General features: G+C 49.9%; 1 protein-coding gene across 1 annotated transcript in view; it reads left to right on the top strand.

The window, feature by feature from the left end:
• Positions 1-465: 465 nt before the first annotated feature.
• The window catches only part of LOC122365491 (WD repeat-containing protein 7-like), a gene marked incomplete at its 5' end in the record, with an annotated part of 47,437 nt that continues 27,164 nt past the window's right edge, over positions 466-20,738 (top strand). The window contains 12 exons of the mRNA XM_043336750.1: positions 466-637; positions 970-1,055; positions 1,386-1,548; positions 1,996-2,216; positions 2,556-2,751; positions 3,084-3,250; positions 3,671-3,824; positions 4,853-4,990; positions 5,412-5,480; positions 6,886-6,966; positions 7,620-7,715; positions 8,433-8,534. Of these exons, the coding sequence (XP_043192685.1) occupies positions 466-637; positions 970-1,055; positions 1,386-1,548; positions 1,996-2,216; positions 2,556-2,751; positions 3,084-3,250; positions 3,671-3,824; positions 4,853-4,990; positions 5,412-5,480; positions 6,886-6,966; positions 7,620-7,715; positions 8,433-8,534 (1,645 nt within the window). The remainder of the gene's footprint in view (positions 638-969; positions 1,056-1,385; positions 1,549-1,995; positions 2,217-2,555; positions 2,752-3,083; positions 3,251-3,670; positions 3,825-4,852; positions 4,991-5,411; positions 5,481-6,885; positions 6,967-7,619; positions 7,716-8,432; positions 8,535-20,738) is intronic.

The raw sequence follows: 20,738 nt of genomic DNA, 5'->3' as shown, positions 1-20,738 counted from the left end.
CGATCAGCGAAGCAGTGAGCTCTAGCCTCGAGTTGTTGTCACAGCCACTTTTCTCTCCGTACCTTGCACCCTCAGGTTGCCACCTCTTCAGCAACATAAGGAAATTGCTTAGCAGTGGCAACTTCGCTGACAGCAAGGAGACAAAAGCAGCCGTCTTGGACGTGCCAGATGCGTCCAAAACCCACTTGGCTATGGAGGCCCAGGGGCCTCTCGCGAAGCGCTGCGCGAAATGTTTTTGTCTTAACGCTGGTTATTTGACTAAATGAACATGTTTGGTCTAATAAGTTGGCATCGTATCTCTGCTCCTTCATGGTCGGGCCGAGAACTTTTTGAACGCCCCTCGTACTGTAAATCCCTAGCTCCAACCGGCCCCTCCCGCCGTCCGTCTCCAGAAGCAGCTGCTCTGACTACTGTTGTTTATCCAATGCCCCTTTGTAGAGTGCTGTCACGACCGTCCGCCCCCAGGAGCTGTTTTGTCCGCCGGTGAGCATCCACACAGAGCTGGTGGGCGAGCCCGGTCAGCAGGTGCTGGTGCGGGGCGACTGTCTGGGCCAGGTGGCGCTCTGGAGGCTGCCGCAGCTCACCAACACGCATATACAGCAGCTGATGGAGCAGCACGGGGAGTACCAGTCGCCGGGTAGGTAGCAAACACTTATTTCTTGGTTTCTGGGAGAAAACAGCAGCAGGGGTGGAGAGTGGCACCATTGTCACAAAAAAAGGCCATGGCGTGTGTCAAGTGTTAATCAAACTCCTTATCGATTCATTGAGCTCTTGGCAGTGGAGCGAGCCATTGTATATAATTTTGTTATTACTATTTGTCGAAAATCTCGCTTCAGGAGATTTGCCTTCGCTGATGAATAAACACCGCCCCTACATCTGAATTTTCCTGTCAAGCATATCACCGACTGTGTAGCTAATGTGCCTATGATTGTCTCACCGTAGCGAGGCCTTGTGGCCCGTTCTCCTCAGCAGAGCTGCCGCCCACCGTTCTATGGAGCATCGAGCGCGCCTGGCGGACCATGAAACCGCAGCCGGTCGGAATACTGGACCAACTGGTGAGTTAGAATCCTGTTGACGCCGGTCTAGAAGGAAAGAATATACTAACACTAGGATGATGCTACATCGTTTCTGAGTGTTTTTCATTGTGCATAGACGTGCTTTTTTCGGAAACTAGTTTGTGCTCCAATGCTTACGAGGCGGACACAATATGTTTGGTGTGAGTCTTCGGTTCCGCCCGTTATGAATATGTGAACTCTCCCTTTGCTCCAGGAGAGCGGATGACTCCTGTTTCACCCCATACTACACTTATCTATTCGTCTGTCGGAGGAGTCTGCGGAAGGGCTCCGTTCCACCCGTTACTAACACTCCCTCTCCGTCCGTTTCAGGAGTCTGCTGAGGGCGGCGCGCCGCGTCTCACCTCCAGCATCTACCTGCCGCTGCAGGAGGGCCGCCTGGTCTGCGGCAGGGAGGACGGCACCATCATCATCGTGTCGGCCACTCACACCGTCATGCTGCATCTGCTGCACGGCAAACACCAGAGCTACGACAGTCAGTGACGGGGTTTTGTGGCAGAGCTCCGCAGAATGAGCTAGACATGGGGCCGTAACAGTAACGGAAAACGTATTAGTGTGGCAGGTCAGGAACGGGGAACATTAGAGCTATGTTTATCACTAACGGGAAGCGCCAGAGATACACCAGATCTGTTACAGTCAGTAACAGAAAACACCACAAAATATGTGACAACTCTCAATTGCATGAATATAAATTAGTTCAAACCTCGGTGTTTCTTGCGGAAATTGTAAGTGATAAAGAATGATGATTAATGACATTGTTAGTACGTTCATCTTTCAGCTTTGGCTTATAACAGACTCGCGCTGTTGTCTCTCGAAAAGAAATGATTTCTAACCCTTAGCATTACTCGCTGGTCTATTTCGCCCTCCGCTCTACACCCACCGCCTGTCAGTGCCAGCTGACCCCCCCCCCCCTCTCCTCCAGACTGGCCGGTGCACCAGATCCTGTCTGGCCACCGCGGCCCGGTCACCGCTCTTCTGTTCCCCCACCTGAGCCACTCGCGGTACCAGATCTCCCACCTGGTCTCGGGCGGAGAGGACTTCTCCGTGTGTCTGTGGGACCTGATAAATGGCGCCCTGCTGCACCGGTTCGTCGTCCAGGCGGGTATCGTGCTGCAGCTGCACGTGCCGCCGGAGAGCGTCTCGGTGAGGGGAGGGAAAGGAGTGGCCGCTGAGATAGGTCACTAGTGGATGCATTGTTGGATGATATGGACTGGTATCATGGTTAAATTTATGAACTTTTTGGCTATGATTAGCTCTAAATTGTCAGAAGTCAATGCTCATAGAGTGCAGACTAATGCGAATAATAATAATAATAGCGTTTCTTTTTAGTAAGCTTAGCTGCAACTGGCTGTATCATATATCGACTTTCCCAGATGTCATACGAATGTCAGTCCTGACTTCTGATCCATGATGCCGTGATCTGACCTCTAACCTGTCTCGTGTTCGGGCTCTAACCCTCCCCTCTCGCCCCCCTCCCCCCAGCCGCGAATGCAGCAGTGCATCTGCAGTGTGGCGGCCGACTACTCGGTGGCCCTCCTCTCGCTCAAGGAGCGCAAGTGTCTGATGCTGGCCTCGCGGCACCTGTTTCCCGTCACCACGGTCAAGTGGCGGCCGCTGGACGATTTCCTCGTGGTGGCTACAGAAGATGGCAGTGTCTCCGTCTGGCAGATGGAAACAGGTACGAACGGGATTAGAGCGGACAGTAGCGGGTTGAGGATGAGCTATAGATAATGGGACTGGGGCGGGAATGGTTTTTGGGGAGTGTCAGTGTGTCCGTCTATAGCAGATGGAAACAGGTAGGTGTGATTATTTAGGGAACCACTTTTGGAGGAGATGGGATGATCGTTAGAGTGGTGTATTATAGGGGATGGCAGTGAAGTTGTGTGGCGGACGGAGGCGGGTAGGGCGGGGATATGGACGGCAAAGGATGGTAGTTGGGACAGCAATGCAGATGAAGAACCCTCTCCTCCAATCTCTCCTGATGACATCTCGGGCTGGCGCGTGTTGCAGGCCACCTGGACCGGGTGGTGCACGGTACCACCGCCCAGGAGGTGCTGTCCGCTTGCGACGAGCACATGACCGTCTCCACCAGCGAGGGCGGCATGGCCAATCCGGCGGTGCACTTTTTCCGCGGCCTCCGGCACAGAAACCTGTCGGCCATCCGGCACGCAGCCAAGGTGAGACCCGGCTATCGGCACCGGCTTGTGGGCTTTATGTTACGTAGCTAATATAGGGAAGTGAAATGCCTTCCTTGGCTGTATGACATAGGCAAACTGGTGATCGATGGCAATGGATGGTACGGTTGTTTGTTGGAAGAGAGTAAGTGAGTGGAGTGTGTGATTGGCTTGGGATGTTTTTTGAGGATGGCACTTTTGCAGATATTGCTTAAAATTTCGAGCAGTTGAGAGTATGAAAACGTTTAGTTACATGTGTGCTTTGCGTTGTACGCTCGCAGATAAGTATGATACTATTGAGTTTAAGCACAAAATAATGCCGTAGATATACTCCAGTCCCCAGGTGACTGAACGGAAGTCACTACCACACCGCTCCTTTCCCGACTGAACCCCACCCTTCCGCTTTCCATCTGGCGTCCACAGCGCGGGTTGCAGCAGCTGCAGAACTCGCTCGGTAACCAGGGTCAGAACGGACCGGACAAGCCGCGCGCCTACTCCCTGATGGTGCAGGGCCTGCGCACCAGCCCCTCCGATCCGGACGCGCACGTGCTGTTCTTCGACATAGAGTCACTGATCGGTGAGTGGACGGTCGGGGAGGAGTGCCTGCCGCGCGGCCGGGTGCCGGGGATGGGGCTTGGGTGGGTGAATGTTGCAGTGTACGCGCTGGGGGTGCTGTGGAAAGACGCTTTGTGGGGTTGTGGATGGTGCCTGGTGCATATTGCTATTCTGTGGTATCCTTTTAGGCCCTTCCTCCTTAAGTAATTTGTAATTCCTTTGAACTGATTTAGTCACTCGTAGAGCCGTCACCGACGGTGGTGCTTAATTCGAGGAAAGTCCCTTTCAGACCTTCTTCCATTCGGTACACTCCAGCTGGTCGGGGAACTTAGAATTCAATGATAAATTTATACACTTAACGGAGCCTCTCATTACTGTAAGCCCTATCGTCGGCCGACCCTACCCGTGATCCGAGCTACTAACGGAACCAACTCATTTTTTGGACATCCCACGCAACTAAGTTACGGTGCCAAAGCAGAATATGCAGACCGTGTCAAACATTCCGCTTCCATCTCCATAAATGCCTGTCATGGTGCATATATGTGTAGGATTTTCGCATACCGGCGATGTAATATCCTTCTTGCTAATTCTTGTGGTTGCCTGTTGGGGTGGTGGAATGCGTGTTTGCTTCTTGTGGAATACAGCTACAGAGATGAGCTATGAAAATAAACACTGCTTAAACTCTCAACATCGTCATGATATAAGAGCGCAAAGCTTTTCAAACATTTCCATTTTACATATAAAACATTAGGCACGAAAATAATCAACTAATCTGAGTGCACTTGAAAACAATTTGCATCTCTCATCTCTGTGGCTGGCTGCGGTGCGCCTGCGGCGGGCGGTGACCGGTGCCGTATAACTATCACCACCCGGTGACGGCCACTGCTGATGGTGACCGGTCGCCGCACCGTGCCTGCCCGATGGCCGGTGAAGGACGGTGAAACGTCACCGCTCGGTAACCGGTGTCTGCTCTGCGGTGACCGGTGTGACGCTGTCTGGCCTGCGGTGACCGGTGGGTGCGGGGCGGTTCTCTCTGTCCGCGCTCTCCAGTGGACCTTCTGACAGAGGCGTACAGTCAGATGACCACCGAACAGCTGGAGGAGCACGGCCTCATTCAGCTGTCCGAGTACCAGCGCGTGCTGCAGCTGACGCAGTCCGAGTCGCCAGACGCACAGCAGAAGATCACAGGTACGCGCGGCGGGTGGTTTGAAGGAGAATCAGGAGTAACTAGAAGGCTACAAGTGTGAAGTTAGGCTGATCTGCTGATGATCATTGCTTCAGTCACTTTCCCTTATGCGCCACAAATAAGGCAGATTACTCACTCTACTTTCTCTCGTCTCATTGCTCATTGTCGGTTATCCGTGTCATTGTTCGTGTCCGTGTGCTATGTCTGCTTACGTCCATATTCACGTCCATATCTGGGTCCATGTCCGCTGATTAAATTCTTTTTTCATGTCCGCCTTACTGTTCAAAACCGTCTTCGCCCCAGTGCTTACGCCTTGTGTCTGCATCCGCGTCCATTCGTGTCTGTGTCTATTCGTGTGTCCGAGTCCGTGTCCGCTATTTGTGTCCTCGTCGAACCTCGCTGTGACCGGCGTCGTGACGGCAGAGTTCTTCGGCCGCGTCAAAAACAAGGCTGGGGACATGGAGAAGCGTCTGAAGGACAAGGACACGCGCGGTGAGGACAATAGTCGCCACCACTGCACCACCTAGCCGCGTCTCGTGTCTGTGTGTGTGTCTGTCTGCGTGTGTGGCCCGTGAGGGCACCCACGGCCGGCACGTGTCAGCGAATGCGTCTGTTGCAGCGTACTTGGCACGATGTCGAGGTGACTTCATAGACACGGCCGGGACACTGCAGTATTTTTGATAGCTGAGAGGGGATTGGGGAGGCGTTTGGTTTATTTGTTCTTTTTAGAGTGATTATTTTGTGTTTCGGTGTGCTCATTTTGTTGTGTTTTGCTTATTTGCTTGCATTGTTTAAGCATGCCGCGTAGCTTGTTGGAATGCTGTGTTGTTTGATGAAGCGATGCACATTGCACATACATAATTGAGTGCAGTTTTATTTTGTTTGCGTGACTGCTCCATGACATTTATTATATGTGCACACATGCATTACGACAGTAGACTAAGGCCGCGTTCGATGTCTCCTCGGACGAAGAACATTCTACGCAGAATATTCTATTTTGCGTTCGATGAAGCACACAGTCGGACGACGAGACCGGCCATTTTGTGCGCCACTTACACAATGTGCGTCAGTTTCGGAAAAGGCCCAAGTTTACGTTTCCATAGAAACCACGCACAAATGTCAACAACTTCTGCAAACAGCTGCTGCGCCGCTTTTGAAATACGCGCCATCATTGCCTCTCTGCCCACCGTAGTACGCTCAAAAGATTCTGCGCGGACGGCAAAGATTCTACGTGACGTCACGTAGAATCTTTGCCGTCCGTGCGACATCGAACGGCATTTTGGGCCCGGACGGCATAGAATCTTCGTCGTCCGGGAGACATCGAACGCGGGGTTAGTGTGCACTGTGCAGGTCTCCGGTCATCAATGATTTATAACATTTCCAGATCACTGCTTTCTGTGTGTATGACGATGTTTCCCGCTACAGGCTCACCGTACTATACGTTATACATGCATTGCAACAATGTGGAAAATGCTCAAGGCCCGCCATCTAGGCCGTCCATGCAAAAACTAACCCAGCTATTCCATGTTAAACCCAAGAGAGCCGCCAGATACTCTGGTCGCCTGATGTTCGCTGCATGAGCTCTTGACATAACAAAGAGCCCTGTTTTAACGATGCTCTTGTTTTATGCAATGCTTCGTTTTTCTTGGAGCTTGCAGAGGGACTATTGACAGAACTTTGCAACTGATGTTTCATCTATTTGCAAATGATTCAGGAGACATACTTATCGCTATAACACTTAAATGCCCGTCAATATTTGATTTTTTTATGGGTTATGCTACACGCTTGCGGTTACGTGTCATCGATAGCTCTCCGGCTAGTGTGGTCCGTTTGAGCCGCACTATTCCGTCGGACCGACTCTCCCTCACTGACCCTCCGTCCGTCGTGTTCTCTCCAGGCTATCTGTCTCGGATGAAGGAGCTGAAGGAGCAGAGTGAGGCCATCCGCGACCAGCTGAAGGAGCGCGCCGAGGGCAGCGGTAAGTCGCCCACCCCCTGGGGTAACCCCTCCCTCCGCATCACCCTGTGTGTGCCTGTTGTGTCACTGCACCCACACGCTGGCTTTGCTACACCACCAGCACCGCGCGCACCTCACTGGCTTAAAACAACCGACGGCTATCACACGGATGGCGCTCTGCCACAGCGTTTTTCGCTACTGCTCATCACGAACCGTTTTGCAAAGCTCCATTTTTTATGTTAGGCATCAAGCCAGTTGATGCTTCCAGCAACTACGCTGCCACTTCAGTCCATGCTATAGGCACGTCGAAGTATTTTTGGCGCGTGAAAATTATTGCTCAGAGATGCACTGAAAGCAGCGTTACTTGCTTGCACAACACACATTTTAGACAATTTCTGTCTTCACAATCGTCACTTTGCACTGCTAAACAACGACGGTAAAGAGTCGCACATTTTCTCTCGATAACTGAAGGCCTATTCGAAGCGCCTGTCGCTTCTGCGCCTCCTATAAATGGTTATGTGTCGCTATATGTGTCTCTCTGTCTCCGCTGTCTCGGCATTGTCTCCGCGTTGTCTCCGCCCTGTCTCACTGTCTGCCCGTCTTCTACGCTTGTCTCTCCGCCTGCTCCTCGCTCTCAATCGCGCCTCGTCTCGTGCGCCGCCGCACCGGCCTCAGAGGACCTGCGGAAACTCAAGTCACGAGCTCAGGTGGCACGTACCAAGCTAGAGGAGAAAATCAAACACGAAATGGAGGACAACCCGGACGCGGCGGGTCAGTAAGCGGCCGTCTGCTCCCCGTAACCCGTACCCTTACCCGTAACCCGTACCCCTGACCCTTCCGCGTACCCTTAACTCGTACCCGTACTTGGATCCGTTTAGAGCGATCTCACACGCTGTAGCCGAGTTCGAAGCACCGCACCGCATGTCCTACCCACCAACGAACGAATAGAAAGGGGAATTGAAAAGGGAGTACATACATAACCCCTGGATAAATTGGGATTTTTGCTTCGTTAGCTTAGTATTGATGACAATCCTGACGAGCTATCTTTTTATGGCTATTTTACTTGAAAGGTAAGCAGGTTAATTATTGGATTATAAATTTGTAACTAGCTTTGGGAAATATTTTAAAAGTTGCTCTTTGAGTAGTACGAAACGTTTCATTTTTTAAATATTCTGAGTCTGACATTTTTCCTTCTTCTGGGTTTTGCTAAGTCAGCATAGCAAAATTCATGTTTCACATTCCATGATTTGTTATTTAGAGTGAACAGAATTTTGTTGTTTACCTCGACTTTATTGCGTAACATAATTTCGATCTTATTTTGAGAATGGCTTTAAAACAAACATTAGAACAGCCGCGATCAGCGCCAATATGCCATTCCGACACGTTTCCTCTGTCGTTCCCTGCTGTAGCTGCAACATTTGGTGCCACTCACAGCGTCCTTACACGGTCCGTGTCCTGCCTAACGCTGGTGTCGTCCCGTGGTGTCAGGCATTCTGGCGCGGGTGAAGGAGGGAGCCGAGACCATGGGCGGCATTATCCACGCTAAGGCCGGCGGTGTGACGCCTAAAGGAGCCGGAGAAGAGCACAAAGGTCAGTGGCGCGCCGCACCGGCCGCCGGCAGGGGCGCGGGATAGAGCGGTGGGACGGCGAGGGACAAACAGTAGTAGGGGCGAGGGACAGAGAGCAGAGAAGTAGGGGCGAGGGGATGGGATGGACGGCAAGGGGCTAGGGGCGAGGGATTGAACGGTGAGGCGGCGACAGGCGTGGGCCATAGAACGGGTAGGTTAGAGGGATATGACGGAGTAGTAGGGCAAGGCGACGGGTATGCTGGATGGGCTGGTGGGTTCATAGACTAAAATAGCAGTCATCTCGACTCGGAAATTCTCTAGATTCACTTTTTACCCGCCTAGGAATTATCGCATGCCCATGCAACGAAAGTATCATGCATTGTCAGTGGCGAACTAATACATTTTATCAAACATACACAATACACATGCTCTTACATACACTCAGTATGGCTCTTGGCGCCAGTGAGGCTGCTAATACGAAGAGCGAACGCGAAGAAAGTGCTGTGGTTTTCAGAAATGATGCGCCCGCTTGAAAACAAGCGGGCGCATCTGCACGTTATCGTCACGTCATTTTATGCCTTTCCCAAATGGTGAAACTTGACACCTTAAAGTATGGAACATCCCTTTAACCAGAAGCTTCAGATTGTCGGTGTCCTCTTCCATTCCTCTGAATCCTGCTGTTTTTCGACTTTCGCTTTCCATAGAGTAGGCTGGATCACTTTCATCTGTTCTTTTCTACTTATGCCGCACGCACATGCGCTTCTATAGATGTTGCATTGTTTCTTCGTCTCCATTTATCTAGAAGCAATGTGTTCTTTGTGGCTTCAAACTGCCATCAAATTGTTCGACGGGCAATGTGAAAAGTGCCATCGGTGACTTTTGCCATCCGCGTTACATTTGACGCATCTTGGGTCACTTCCGCTAGTGATGGCCTTTTTTAGTTGGTTGAAGTAGTTCAATTACAGTAGCCGTATGGCGTATACTTTATCTGATGGAAGGCTTCTTGGAGAGAAGAATGCAGTCTTGTGCCTAGTTTATCAGTAGTCAAGTCGCGTATTCCTCGAGACTGTCAATGACCAGCTCTGATCACCATTTTGATCAGAACGATATGAGGACGGGCCGCAAGAAATGGTCTGCTACCCCCCCCCCCCCTATGCACCCCTCCCTCCCGTCCCGTCCCGTCCCTCCCCTTTGTCGAACGGCCGTCAGCCAGCCGGCTGTCCGATCGGACCGCGCCGGCGGACGACCATGAGATGGGGCCGCCGGACTGCCGGGGCGTGGCCCTGCCGCGGCCGCTCCCACGCCCGCGGCAGGGCCATCCTGGCCGCCTCGCCGGACCCTCTGCCGCAGACGCCCCCTCCCCCCCCCTACCGACGCGTGCTCCGGATTGCGGATGTCCGCGGGCGAACGGCTGGGGGTGACGTCACTGAGGACGGGTACCGGGTGGGTAGAGGGGGAGGGGGTGCTGGCTGGTACTGGTCAACCGGAGACGTTTTATCACAATGTTGATACCCTTTTTACGCATGCATACGTCATTGATGCAAATTTTTAGGATACCCACATACTGGAAGCAAACCAGTAACGCGCCTTTTGGGGCGACAAACGAGCGGGCGCAAATGTGAGTCCTGCGCGTGCGCGAGTGCGAATGGATACTCTCAACATACTTGTGTGGAGCACCATACTATGTATGTAGCTGGTCGCTAACGGTGTACCAAATTTTGGCGCCATCGGCCCAGCCGTTCTCGAGATGTGGAAGCGTCACCTTGCACGTGTGTACGTGCAAATTCTGTTCCAACTGACTTCTGTCCGGCACCCTACTCGCTGGTCCCTAACCGTGGACGTGTACCAAATATGAGCGCAATCGACCCGGGAGGTCTGGAAACGGTCCCGCACGTGCAGTAGCACCCCAACTTTGGCACATGGAAATGCATTGCCTACCGACATGCGAAGTTTCAGCGTAAGCGGCCCAGTAATTGCCGAGTTATTGCAATGGGCACAAACTTGATACCCCCTCTTTTTGCAAGTGGCATGTGCAGTGGTCGTCACTCACATGCATCGAGAGTAGTCCGATGCTTGGAAGAAGGTTTGAAGTTATCCTACAAAAACGGCCGCAAATCAATCAACCCGGATGTTGCTTCTCGAAAGCGTAAATTTAGGAGAAACAACTTAAACACCCTTGACTTTTCACGTGGTACGTACACACTACGATCACCTACTGTTAACCCCAGACGCCTTGAGACCCATTTTCGCGATTGTTTTAAAACGCGCGGAATAATTTCAACCATATTTAGGAAATAGCTGTTTCAAGACCTGCCGAAACTTTTTCTTCAAATACATTTTGTTGTCACTTAAATATTTGTGGCACTTGTCATTGACTCGTAATGTTAACTGTTTTTCCATCCTGGATAGAGGCTTTCATACGTCATATGACATTAGGCTCCGCCCACGACTGCGGCATTGACCCGTGCCCATCAGCGACCTCTGTACAAATGACACCCCTGCCATCTGTAAAGGACTATGAATTTCGCTGACGTTTCACGTGCTATGAATCAATAGCAGCAGACCGTCAAGTAAATGTTAGGCTGTTGTTGACTCTTGTAGGTATATGGGACCAAGAGGGCCATCACTCCTCCATCTACTACTCACACATGCTTCGAAAAAACGTTAAGGATTCCTAACAAATATGATTTTCGATGTAGGATATCTGTTTGGTGAAATAGGTACGAGCGAGCCTTATGATGTGAAGCGAAGGCAATTAGCTAATTATTGCGCTGGTCGATGGGTGCATAGCGATGTACAGCCCACCGCTAAAGTAATGTAGGGTTTTACCAATCTCAACGGTTGGCTTTGACTGGCGATTGTTTAATGCGGAGTGATCGAAAAGAAGATGTCAATAGCTAAAGTTGCAGCTGCAAAGGTGACGATACATATAAGCTACATTCAAAGTTTCATTGTAGTCTGGCTAATCGTTCCTAAGCTTCAGAAGCAGAACATACCCATGACTGAAACCCCACATTACTTCTGCTGTGGACTGTACAAATCAGGAGCTACTTGATGACATCCGATATCCCAATATCACCTATCCGTGCTTCTGTCCTCAGGATACTGAAATCCTTCTCCTCCACGCCACAACCCCCCTCCGGCTGGACAGGCAACTTTATCTCATGCGGGCTGCTCCCTTGGAGCGGCACCGCTGCTCCCGAGGGAGCGCACCCCGTAGCCGGGTGCAGTGAGTGCCTTGGGGCTGGGTGGCCTGTCCTCTGGACGGGCTCAGCCCCGGCGACTCACTAGGGTGCCTGCCCAGACCAATGTCTCCCCCTAATTCCTATCATCCTTCCGGCTCTGCAATGGTCTTGTCAGACCGAAAGGGCCTAACCCAACAAAACAAAACAAAACAAATATCCCATTATCGCATTATCTGCAACGCCAAAGGCTTTAAATACAGGTGAATATTTCCTAACCTTATGTCAGTTATATGCCATCTGCCCGTCATTTGCAGCTTACCTATAAAAAAATAAAAATAAATCAGCGAACATATCAGCATTGTACAAGCAATGCGCATTGAGCATTTATGGCTCCTCGGTCATCATGTCGCTCTTTGGGCACTGTCAGACAAGACTTTACGCACAACTCCGCCGGCTTTCGGCACCGCTCGACCGTCCCCGCTCCCCGCCACAGCGCGAGTGACCCCGCGCCGGCCCGAAACCGCCGCAGGCCAAGACCACAGAGGCGGGGCTTAGCTGTGACGTCATAACGTATCACAGACTGACTGGTGATAGCCTCTACAGTCTACACGCCGGGTGAAAATCTTGCTCGAAATTTAACATTACGAATCAATGAGAAGTACCTGAAATATTGAAATGGCGACAAAATATCTAAATTGTAAAAGTTTCGGCAGGTCTTGAAACGGCCATGTCCTGAGCTTGGTTGAAATTCTTCCATGCATTTAAAAATAATCGCGAAAAATTAGGGTCTCAAGAGGTCTGGCGTTAACAGTAGATGCATCAAGACCAGTCAACTACGGGGTAGAAGGGCTCGAAGGGCTACCCAACAAATAGAAGAGGTTCTTTATCTTTCGGTTCCTAGTGGACATTTGAAAGAACTGTTCAAGAAGGTATGCAAATTTCTGTAACTGTTGCATTCCTTCAATTGCGTGTGCATTCTTTTGACACTTTATATTATCGAGATAAGGATTTAAAGTCCTGCTGCTGGACGCTGAAGCAGTACCTAATATTCTTTTGAGCTTTTGGCACAGCTCTGCAATGGAGTTATATTTCTCTAGGGTTATGTTTTGCTCATGAATAGCCACCATCCCGCGATCGTGCTAGAACAGTATTGCGATGGTCTGGTAGCAAACGCAAACCCGACATCCTTGCTGGCTCCGGCTGAGCTTTTGGGACTTGGCAGCCTTGGATGTTAACCACAGCAAGCCCATGCTTTCCCAGACAATCTCTCTCAACTGTACTCGTTTCAATGAGCATTATTGATTTTCAGATGCTTGTATGATTATTTACAGGAAGTATTTTATTGAAAATATTTTGTGTTTCTTTTTCATCGCCGAACTCTTTTTCTGTTACCATTTTGTTGTATACGTCTTTTATAATCCCACTTTCTTACTAAAACTTTTTTCGATGACATTATGTATTCAAAATAATGCATTTTAACGAAAAATCATGCGAATGGGTTATGGGATCATCTCAGAGTGGTCAATGTCGAAGGTGCACCCTGTCCGTGTGTGTCGGGCGGTCCTGATCGAGCCGCTCCGGCCGGGACGGGCACTGTGGCCAGCGGCCACCGCGCTGCGACGCCGGCGATCACACAGGCGCCGGCGCCGCGGCGGCCTGCCGGCCCACTTGCTCGTCCGCTGACGGCCGCAGCCGGAGCGACTCGCACTGACCGCCGCCCACCGCACGGACGGCTGACTCCAGAGACAGACTAGCGACATGAACGGGCGGCGGACGCTCTAGGCGACCGGGTCGACCCGGTAGGCGGTGGCGTGTCCCGGGTTGAGGATGACCTCGGTCAGCTCTGCCGGGTAGCCGGCGCCGGCCGAGTAGGTGACGGCCGGGGCGGGCGCCAGACCGTAGCCGGCCGAGTAGAAGGCGGGCACGCCGGCGTAGACGGACGGCGTGGGGAAGACCAGGCTGCGCTTGTTGCGGCTCTTGGCCTCCTCGACGGCGGCCAGGTGCTCGGCGGTGGCGGCCTTGACCTCGGGCGTGAAGTCGACCGGCAGGGGCGCCACGCCGGTGTCGATGGGCGCCGTGCGCGTCTCGACGGGCGCCACGCCGGTGTCGACGGGCGCCACGGGCAGCGCGTTGCTGGCCACCTGGAAGCCGTTGGCGCCGGCCGTGTACTTGACGGTGATGGTCTCGCCCTCGGGGTTCAGGTAGCTGTAGCTGCCGACCACGTTACCGTAGGCGTCGCGCACGGCCGAGTGGGCCTGGTCGGCCTGCACGTGTCCGTACGACGCCTGGCCCAGCTCGTCCTGGGCGTGGTAGGTGGACGCGTAGCTGTAGGGCGCCGCGTAGCCGTAGCCGGCGTAGCCAGCCGGGTGGTAGCCGCCGGTGTAGGTGGTGGGGTAGAAGCCGTTGTAGCCGGTGTAGCCGGCCGGGTAGAGGCCGTTGTAGCCGGCATAGCCGTTGTAGCCGCTGTACAGGCCGGCGTTGTACAGGCCAGCGTAGGGCAGGGCGAGCTGGGCCGAAGCCGCAGCCACCAGGGCGGAGAGAGCCACCTGACGAGAGAAACACAATGTAAACGAAATGAATACGGTCAGTGTTGCGAGAAGCAGAATGCAAACGTGCTGGTTTACTCTACGAACTAAATGACCATTGTCCTCTATAACTACTGGATGCTACCCAAAGAGCCCAAGAAGAGCATCAAAAGCCCAAGAGTGCACTTACCAGAGCGTTCATGTCGCTAGCCGTCAGCGAGGTGTGTGATGCTGTGGTGGCGGCCGGACCGGCTTTTATAGTGGAGCTGCTCCGGTCCTGGCCCTCCAAGGTCTTCTCTGCCGGCTCCGCCCACTGTCGGCAGACAGCCCGGTGGAACCCTGGGTCACGTACCCTGAATTCTGTCTGGGATTGCTTGTAATAGATTTCATCGATATTTGACTCATGTTTCAATTGGCCTTTTGTCCTTTCTTTGCTTTCTTCTTTCATATCTTTCTTGTTTTCTTTCGAATTTTCCGCCGTTTCGAAATGGAGCTAGAGCCTCGCGGAGAAATGAGCGTGTGCGCCTTTACGAGACGCAGCGATTGGTACTACCTGATTTTGGGTTCTCAGTTTAACAGGTGGCCTCTGAGGTCAGGTCAAGTGGCCCTAAGCACAGATTCGGTTTTTGTGCAATTACTTTGTCATAAATGGCCGCAGAGCTGCGATTTTTGCATCATCGTGTTCGCCTAGCTCAGGGGCGTCGAATGGTACGAGACACGAGTATACTTTTGTTCGGGTGAGCTCAACTTAAGGTGTTGACCTCAGGTCAAGGTCTGTTTAAAGCCCCTCAGGTCACGAAGTTGGTGGAAGGAAGTCATATTGCATTTCATTCGATTCGGCAGGTCTTCCCAAGTCCATTGATGGCTTTCATCGTAAGGTCAACAATGGAAAAGTGAAGCATTGGACCCTGCAAGAAGTGCATGAAATCACAATTATGTGTGCTTGAGATAGTTGTAGATCATTCCCGGTACCAAAGTAACGGTTTCCATATTTCACCATTGACTTACAATGGTGAGGTAACCTGACCGACCTGACTTTATATAATGTTAAGAAAAAAATCCGAGCTATGTAAGTTGTGAGACCTCTAGAGGATACTACATAGGTCCTGTATGTTTCCTCTTCCTGTGAAAGCTCTTGTGGCGCTGAGGGTGTTTCGAAGTTGCGACTTGCGAGCGACGTTCGAGGACCGTGCAGAGGTCCACTTATGACGTCATTTGTCAGTGACCTGACCTGAACTAAAAATGCAATTGGTGTCACATGCTTTTGCTTGAATCAAAGGTCAGATTTACCAAGTTTCGGCTTTCTATCGCCGGCGTGTACCGAGCTACCGCGAAAAAAACCTTAGAGGCGGTGGCATCCGCCCCCTCCCCCCCCCCCCCCTTCGGCCGGCAAGGGTTAACCCTCGCCCATGTAGGGGGAGGGGGTTGGTGCAACCCCCCCCCCCCCTGAGGCTTTTCGGAAATAGTGCAAAAACCAAATTTTGGGTACCTTATGGGGCAAACCTTGCGCATCTTTTGATAAAAAAAAATTGACCGGGTCATGTCAGGTCACGGAGTTATGACGTCACAAAGGGAACTGCCTCCGGCCGGATTTTCACAAACTGAGTGCCAACGCCCGAGGTTTCCTGCCGGTGGTACGGACATCGGTTGATGGATCGTGATGAAACTTCCCATGCATGTTGGGGCAAGTATTGGCTATCATATGGTATAAGAAACTTGACCGGGTCAGGTCAGGTCACGGAGCTATGACGTCACAAGAGGAACAGCGTCCGGTACTATTTTTGAAAAGCGCCCGAACCACTATTTTGCTAATTCTTGTCACCTCAATGGGAATATGCAGCAATATTAGCTTCTATAGGGAGCAAATGGACCTCCCAAATCCAAAAATACAATCAGATTTCAAAAATTTAAATTTTGATTTTTCGAATTTCTGCCGCCGACTGTGACCTTGCCGACTTCCGGCGCTCCCAACGCGCCATTTTTAGAGCTAGGGAAACGAAATACATACCAAATGATAGAGAATTGATCAAGGAACACGATAGTGAAGGTTTCAAGTCGATATCTCCCACCGTTTTGCCGCAATCGCCGCGGAAAGTTGAAAAAAGTCTATTTTTTCCGAAAATTTGACCTTTGACCGGTCAAAAGTAGGTCAAATGTTGACCTAGGACCAAAAAATATACCACCAATCGCGAGATCTCGGCGAGAGCAATCCGTGGGTTTTTTCCGCTAAGCTCTACGACGCTCCGTTTTCAAACGCCAAGGGGGGGGGGGTCGCACCAACCCCCCCCCCCCTGCATGGGCGAAGGTGGCAGATCGCCGTTTACGGGCGAGGGTTAACCTTCCAGGCGGTGGGGGGCATTTTTTTTGCCCCCCCCTTTAGTTTTTTCGATATATCTCGAGAACCGCTGCACCGATCGTCACCAAACTTTCAGTACCCTCCCGGGAGTAGCTAGCGCACATGGTGACAATTTTTTTTTCCAAAGGCTATGATAGGTTGGCCGCTAATGACGTCAGAGTGACGTCATTTCTGCCATTTTCGACCCAAAAAGAAAGGTTTCGCGGGAAGAACTGCCAGGCCTACAGCTTTAGAGATACAGAAAAATGTTTCAGACATAAAAGGTGTGGAATTAAGAGGGCTACAAAACTGCTATTTCGGTTTTTCATTTTTTTTTTGGATTTTGACCCCTAAAAATAAAAAAAATAGATTTTTTGAATATAATAGCCGAAAAATCCAAAAAGTTTTTTGAATTTCGAAAAAAAACCGGAATATGTATGATAGTCCCTACCGCCTTCTATCTACATACCAAATTTGAGATCGATACCTCTTTTTTTGGCCAAGTTATAGCGAAAAAACTGTTCAAAATTGATGACGTCAAATTTTCAAACTCAATTTAAGCAATTCTAGACCTCGTAGCGCAAAACAAAGACCACCATTAGACTCCCCGTGACGAGCTGCATCGAATCAATACCCATCTTATGCAAAAATATCAACTTTGAAATTTGACCTTTTTTGACCTGACATTGACCTGACCTCCACCAGAAAGTGACCTAAATCGTACCTGATGATTTTATAACCACCACCATTGAGTTGGAAATGAAAAACTGGCCGTAAAACATGCATAGCACAACCTTAGTAAAGTTGGGTTTATGTGGGGATCCTTGGTGACCTTTGGTGACCTGACCTGTGACCTGACCTGGTATGACCAGTGACCTCTAATAGCAACATATGTACTAGACAACTGACGCCTTATCGCTGATTTTCGACAAAATGCGTTTTACTCGGTGTTATAGTGCTTTCCCTAGAAGCCCCGTGAACGTTGAAACATTTTATCTTTGACCTGACCTGTAACGTCATCGGTGACTCCGAGGTCAATGAAATTTTGTTTCCCTCGACAAATTTGACAGGGCTGTCGAATGCCGTTTGAATTTTCCGGACCCGTCCAGTAGTTTCGGAGATACGGGGGGGGGCAAAAAAATGCCCCCCCCCCCTCGCGGAAGGTGGCCGGGAGGCCCACCGCCTGCCGGGTTAAAATTGCTAAATAGTTCAACACGAAACTTTCATTGCTTTCGGCTGCATCCTTTTGAGACCTTTCCAATGGACAAGTCTCAATGTCCTTACCTTTTAGTAAAACCAGCTAAAAATGGCTTTGGACCGAACATCGAACACTGTTTTCGGATTCTTTGGCAAAAAAAATAGGCCATAAAATCTTCGTCACATGACCCATACATGACTTTGAATTTCCGTGACCATTTTTGACTGATGTACCGTAAACCGGGGTGAGTTGATATGGATTTTGAGGTTTTTCTAGATTTCTTTAAAAGTCACATTCATTTACGGAATTCTTTTTGTGCCAGTTTCATGGCACATACCTTGGGGAGGCAATCAGCAAAAATGAATAAAAAATGTATATATTAAGCCCCTTTTTTAAAACGCCAAAGTTCATATCAACTCACCCCCTGGGGGGTGGTGAGTTGATATGGTTTTGGATTTTTCCAAATTTCTCGGCTAAAGAAGCTCAGAGGTGAGTTGATAAAATGCCAGTGTTTAAAAAAAGGATGTGAGAACACATCCTAAAAGAAACCATCAGAAAAATGGTAGTAGTTTGGCAGCAGACCACACATTCATGAAAACGCAATCATGTCCAACACAGCGCTATCAAAATGCCTTGATTTTAGCAGCATCATTTTTTTCGCTTTATGATACTTAGTTTTACTTAGAACATTCTGAACTTGGCTAGTCACGTGTCCTCAAGCCAACGGTATCAAAACTGGCAATATATTTTGGAATTACAAGTGTATTTTCTTGCAATTAAAACACATTGTCAGTTGCGGGTCAAGGTTGATATGCCTCTGACAGAGATAATGGATTGAAATGAAAGAATACATATACTTCTGAGCTTTTGTTGACCGGTAGTCAACAAAATATTAATAAAGTGAAGTAAAGCAAATCTAATTCGGACTGTGTTCTATAAGGTGAAATAAGCGACATAAAACAGAATTCGGCGTCAAAAGCCAAAATTAACCCTCGCACTTATAGGCGGGCGAACGGACCACCTCGGCTTTTCGCACATAACTCGCGCAAAAACCGACCGATCACGACGAAACTTTCAGTACCTCTCGAGTTTATCAATTCTACACATGTTCTAAACATTTCATGACCCTGACTCAAATGGTTTTTGACTTGTGACCTGATTCTCGAGACCATGCTTGGCCGGAATCGCGATTTGGCGTAGTCGGCTCACGTTATCCGCGCATTTCCAGTCTTTTTGTGATTGTAACATCCAAACATGTACTCGTAAATGATGTTGGTCCCACGCAGTATTGTGGGTGTCAATCAACTGTCAAGGTCACCTGAAGGTCAGGTCAGGTCATTGACATTTGGTGACCTTGGTTCACCTTTGGTGTTTTACATGTTTCCAGGGTAATTTCTTTCGGGCCGAATTCGAATTTAACATGCATTTGATCATTTATGAAGTAGTTTTAGTGCCTTCGTAACATGTTACGACACCGTCAGTGGTAGTTGACACTTGACACTCCCTATGGATAGCCGGCAGGACACCTACTGGTTGACCTGACCTGACCTGACCTGGCCTAAATGTACGAAGACATCTGTGATCAAAACTAACATGACATTCGTGATCAGCAACAGCCAAAAAATAATAAACTCGCTTTACGAACTTCAAATAACCCCCTATTTTCCCGACTTCTGGGTAATTGACCTGGCCTGGAAGGTTAACCAATGACCTAGGACCTTAAAGTTGGTTATCATCGGCTTCCTCGCGTCTCGGGCAACACGCTCATTTTTTTTTCCGCGAAGCTCTAGCTCCACCAGGGGCCAAACGACGATGGGATTCCAACGCCCCCCCCCCCCCCTATACGTTAAACGCTGGCAAAACACGAATACGGGCGAGGGCTAAAACACCAGTCAATTTCTTTATATTGTTTGTTCCATTTCATTTTGTCACTCATTCTCGGTTGGCAACTGCCAAGCAGGAAAACTAATCAGTTTCACGAGATCAGAATTCCCGCGCTGTTAGCCATACATAAACGACAGTTCTGTCATTTTCGAAACTACGAATAATTATAACAGTTTTTTAATCTATATGTATATAGGTGTTCTATAGTGTTCCTTTGTAGCTTGTAGGGAGCCATCTTGAGACTTGACGGGGAGTTGTGCTGTGCCTTTTGCATGTTAGGTATGTCCACAGAAAAAAACTTTGGGGTTACTGATGCTAGTTGTCGGACCTTCCTCCCCGTCTTGAGTTGAGATGTTAGTTTCACAACGTTTCGGCCAGTTACTCTCCGGCCGTCGTCACTCGTCAGGTGTTCTTTGACCCTCAGAAGGACCTGGATGTTGGTGGCGTTGCGCCGTACGCGTCAAACAGTTCGAAAGTTCCTGTAGTCAGCGGGAATCGAACTCGGGTTTTTCCGGTGCTGGTCCACGGTTGTAATCACTCCACCATCGAGGCAGATTTGACTATGGCCGGATAAGTTACTGGCTGAAACGTTGTGAAACTAACATCTCAACTCAAGACGGGGACGAAAGTCCGACAACTAAATTCAGTGATACTAACAGGCCTCGTCTCAAGCATTCAGAAAAAAAAAACTAAAGCTTTTGGGGGTTGATGGAATGATGTGGGGAAAGAAAAGGAGAAGAGTTGGTCTAATTGACTTTGTCTTACCTGCAGACCCATATTTCATGCTAATTTGCATGCCTACCAGCCTGGTATCAGCTTTTATCATGCATATCAACTCACCACTTGATGGCATATCAACTCACCACCTGTCACTTTTCTTAAAATTATAAAAAAGCGTTGTTATAGGTGAAACCCAAAACTACCTGGGATCAACAGTAAATTGATGGTAGTTTCTTTCCCAGTACATGGTGTTTCATGAATATCCACCGTCTTTGCTGTAGGGTGGGGACTTTTCCTTAGTTTCAAAATCAGAAGAAAAAAAGGACTTTGAAAAAAGTAATGTGTTAAGAAGGCACTGCACCACATGCATGCCTTTCTC

This window comes from Amphibalanus amphitrite, unplaced genomic scaffold, assembly GCF_019059575.1.
Source record: "Amphibalanus amphitrite isolate SeventyFive unplaced genomic scaffold, NRLGWU_Aamphi_draft 000744F_arrow, whole genome shotgun sequence".
NCBI lineage: Eukaryota > Metazoa > Arthropoda > Thecostraca > Balanomorpha > Balanidae > Amphibalanus > Amphibalanus amphitrite.
This window is presented reverse-complemented; position numbering and strand designations above follow the sequence as displayed.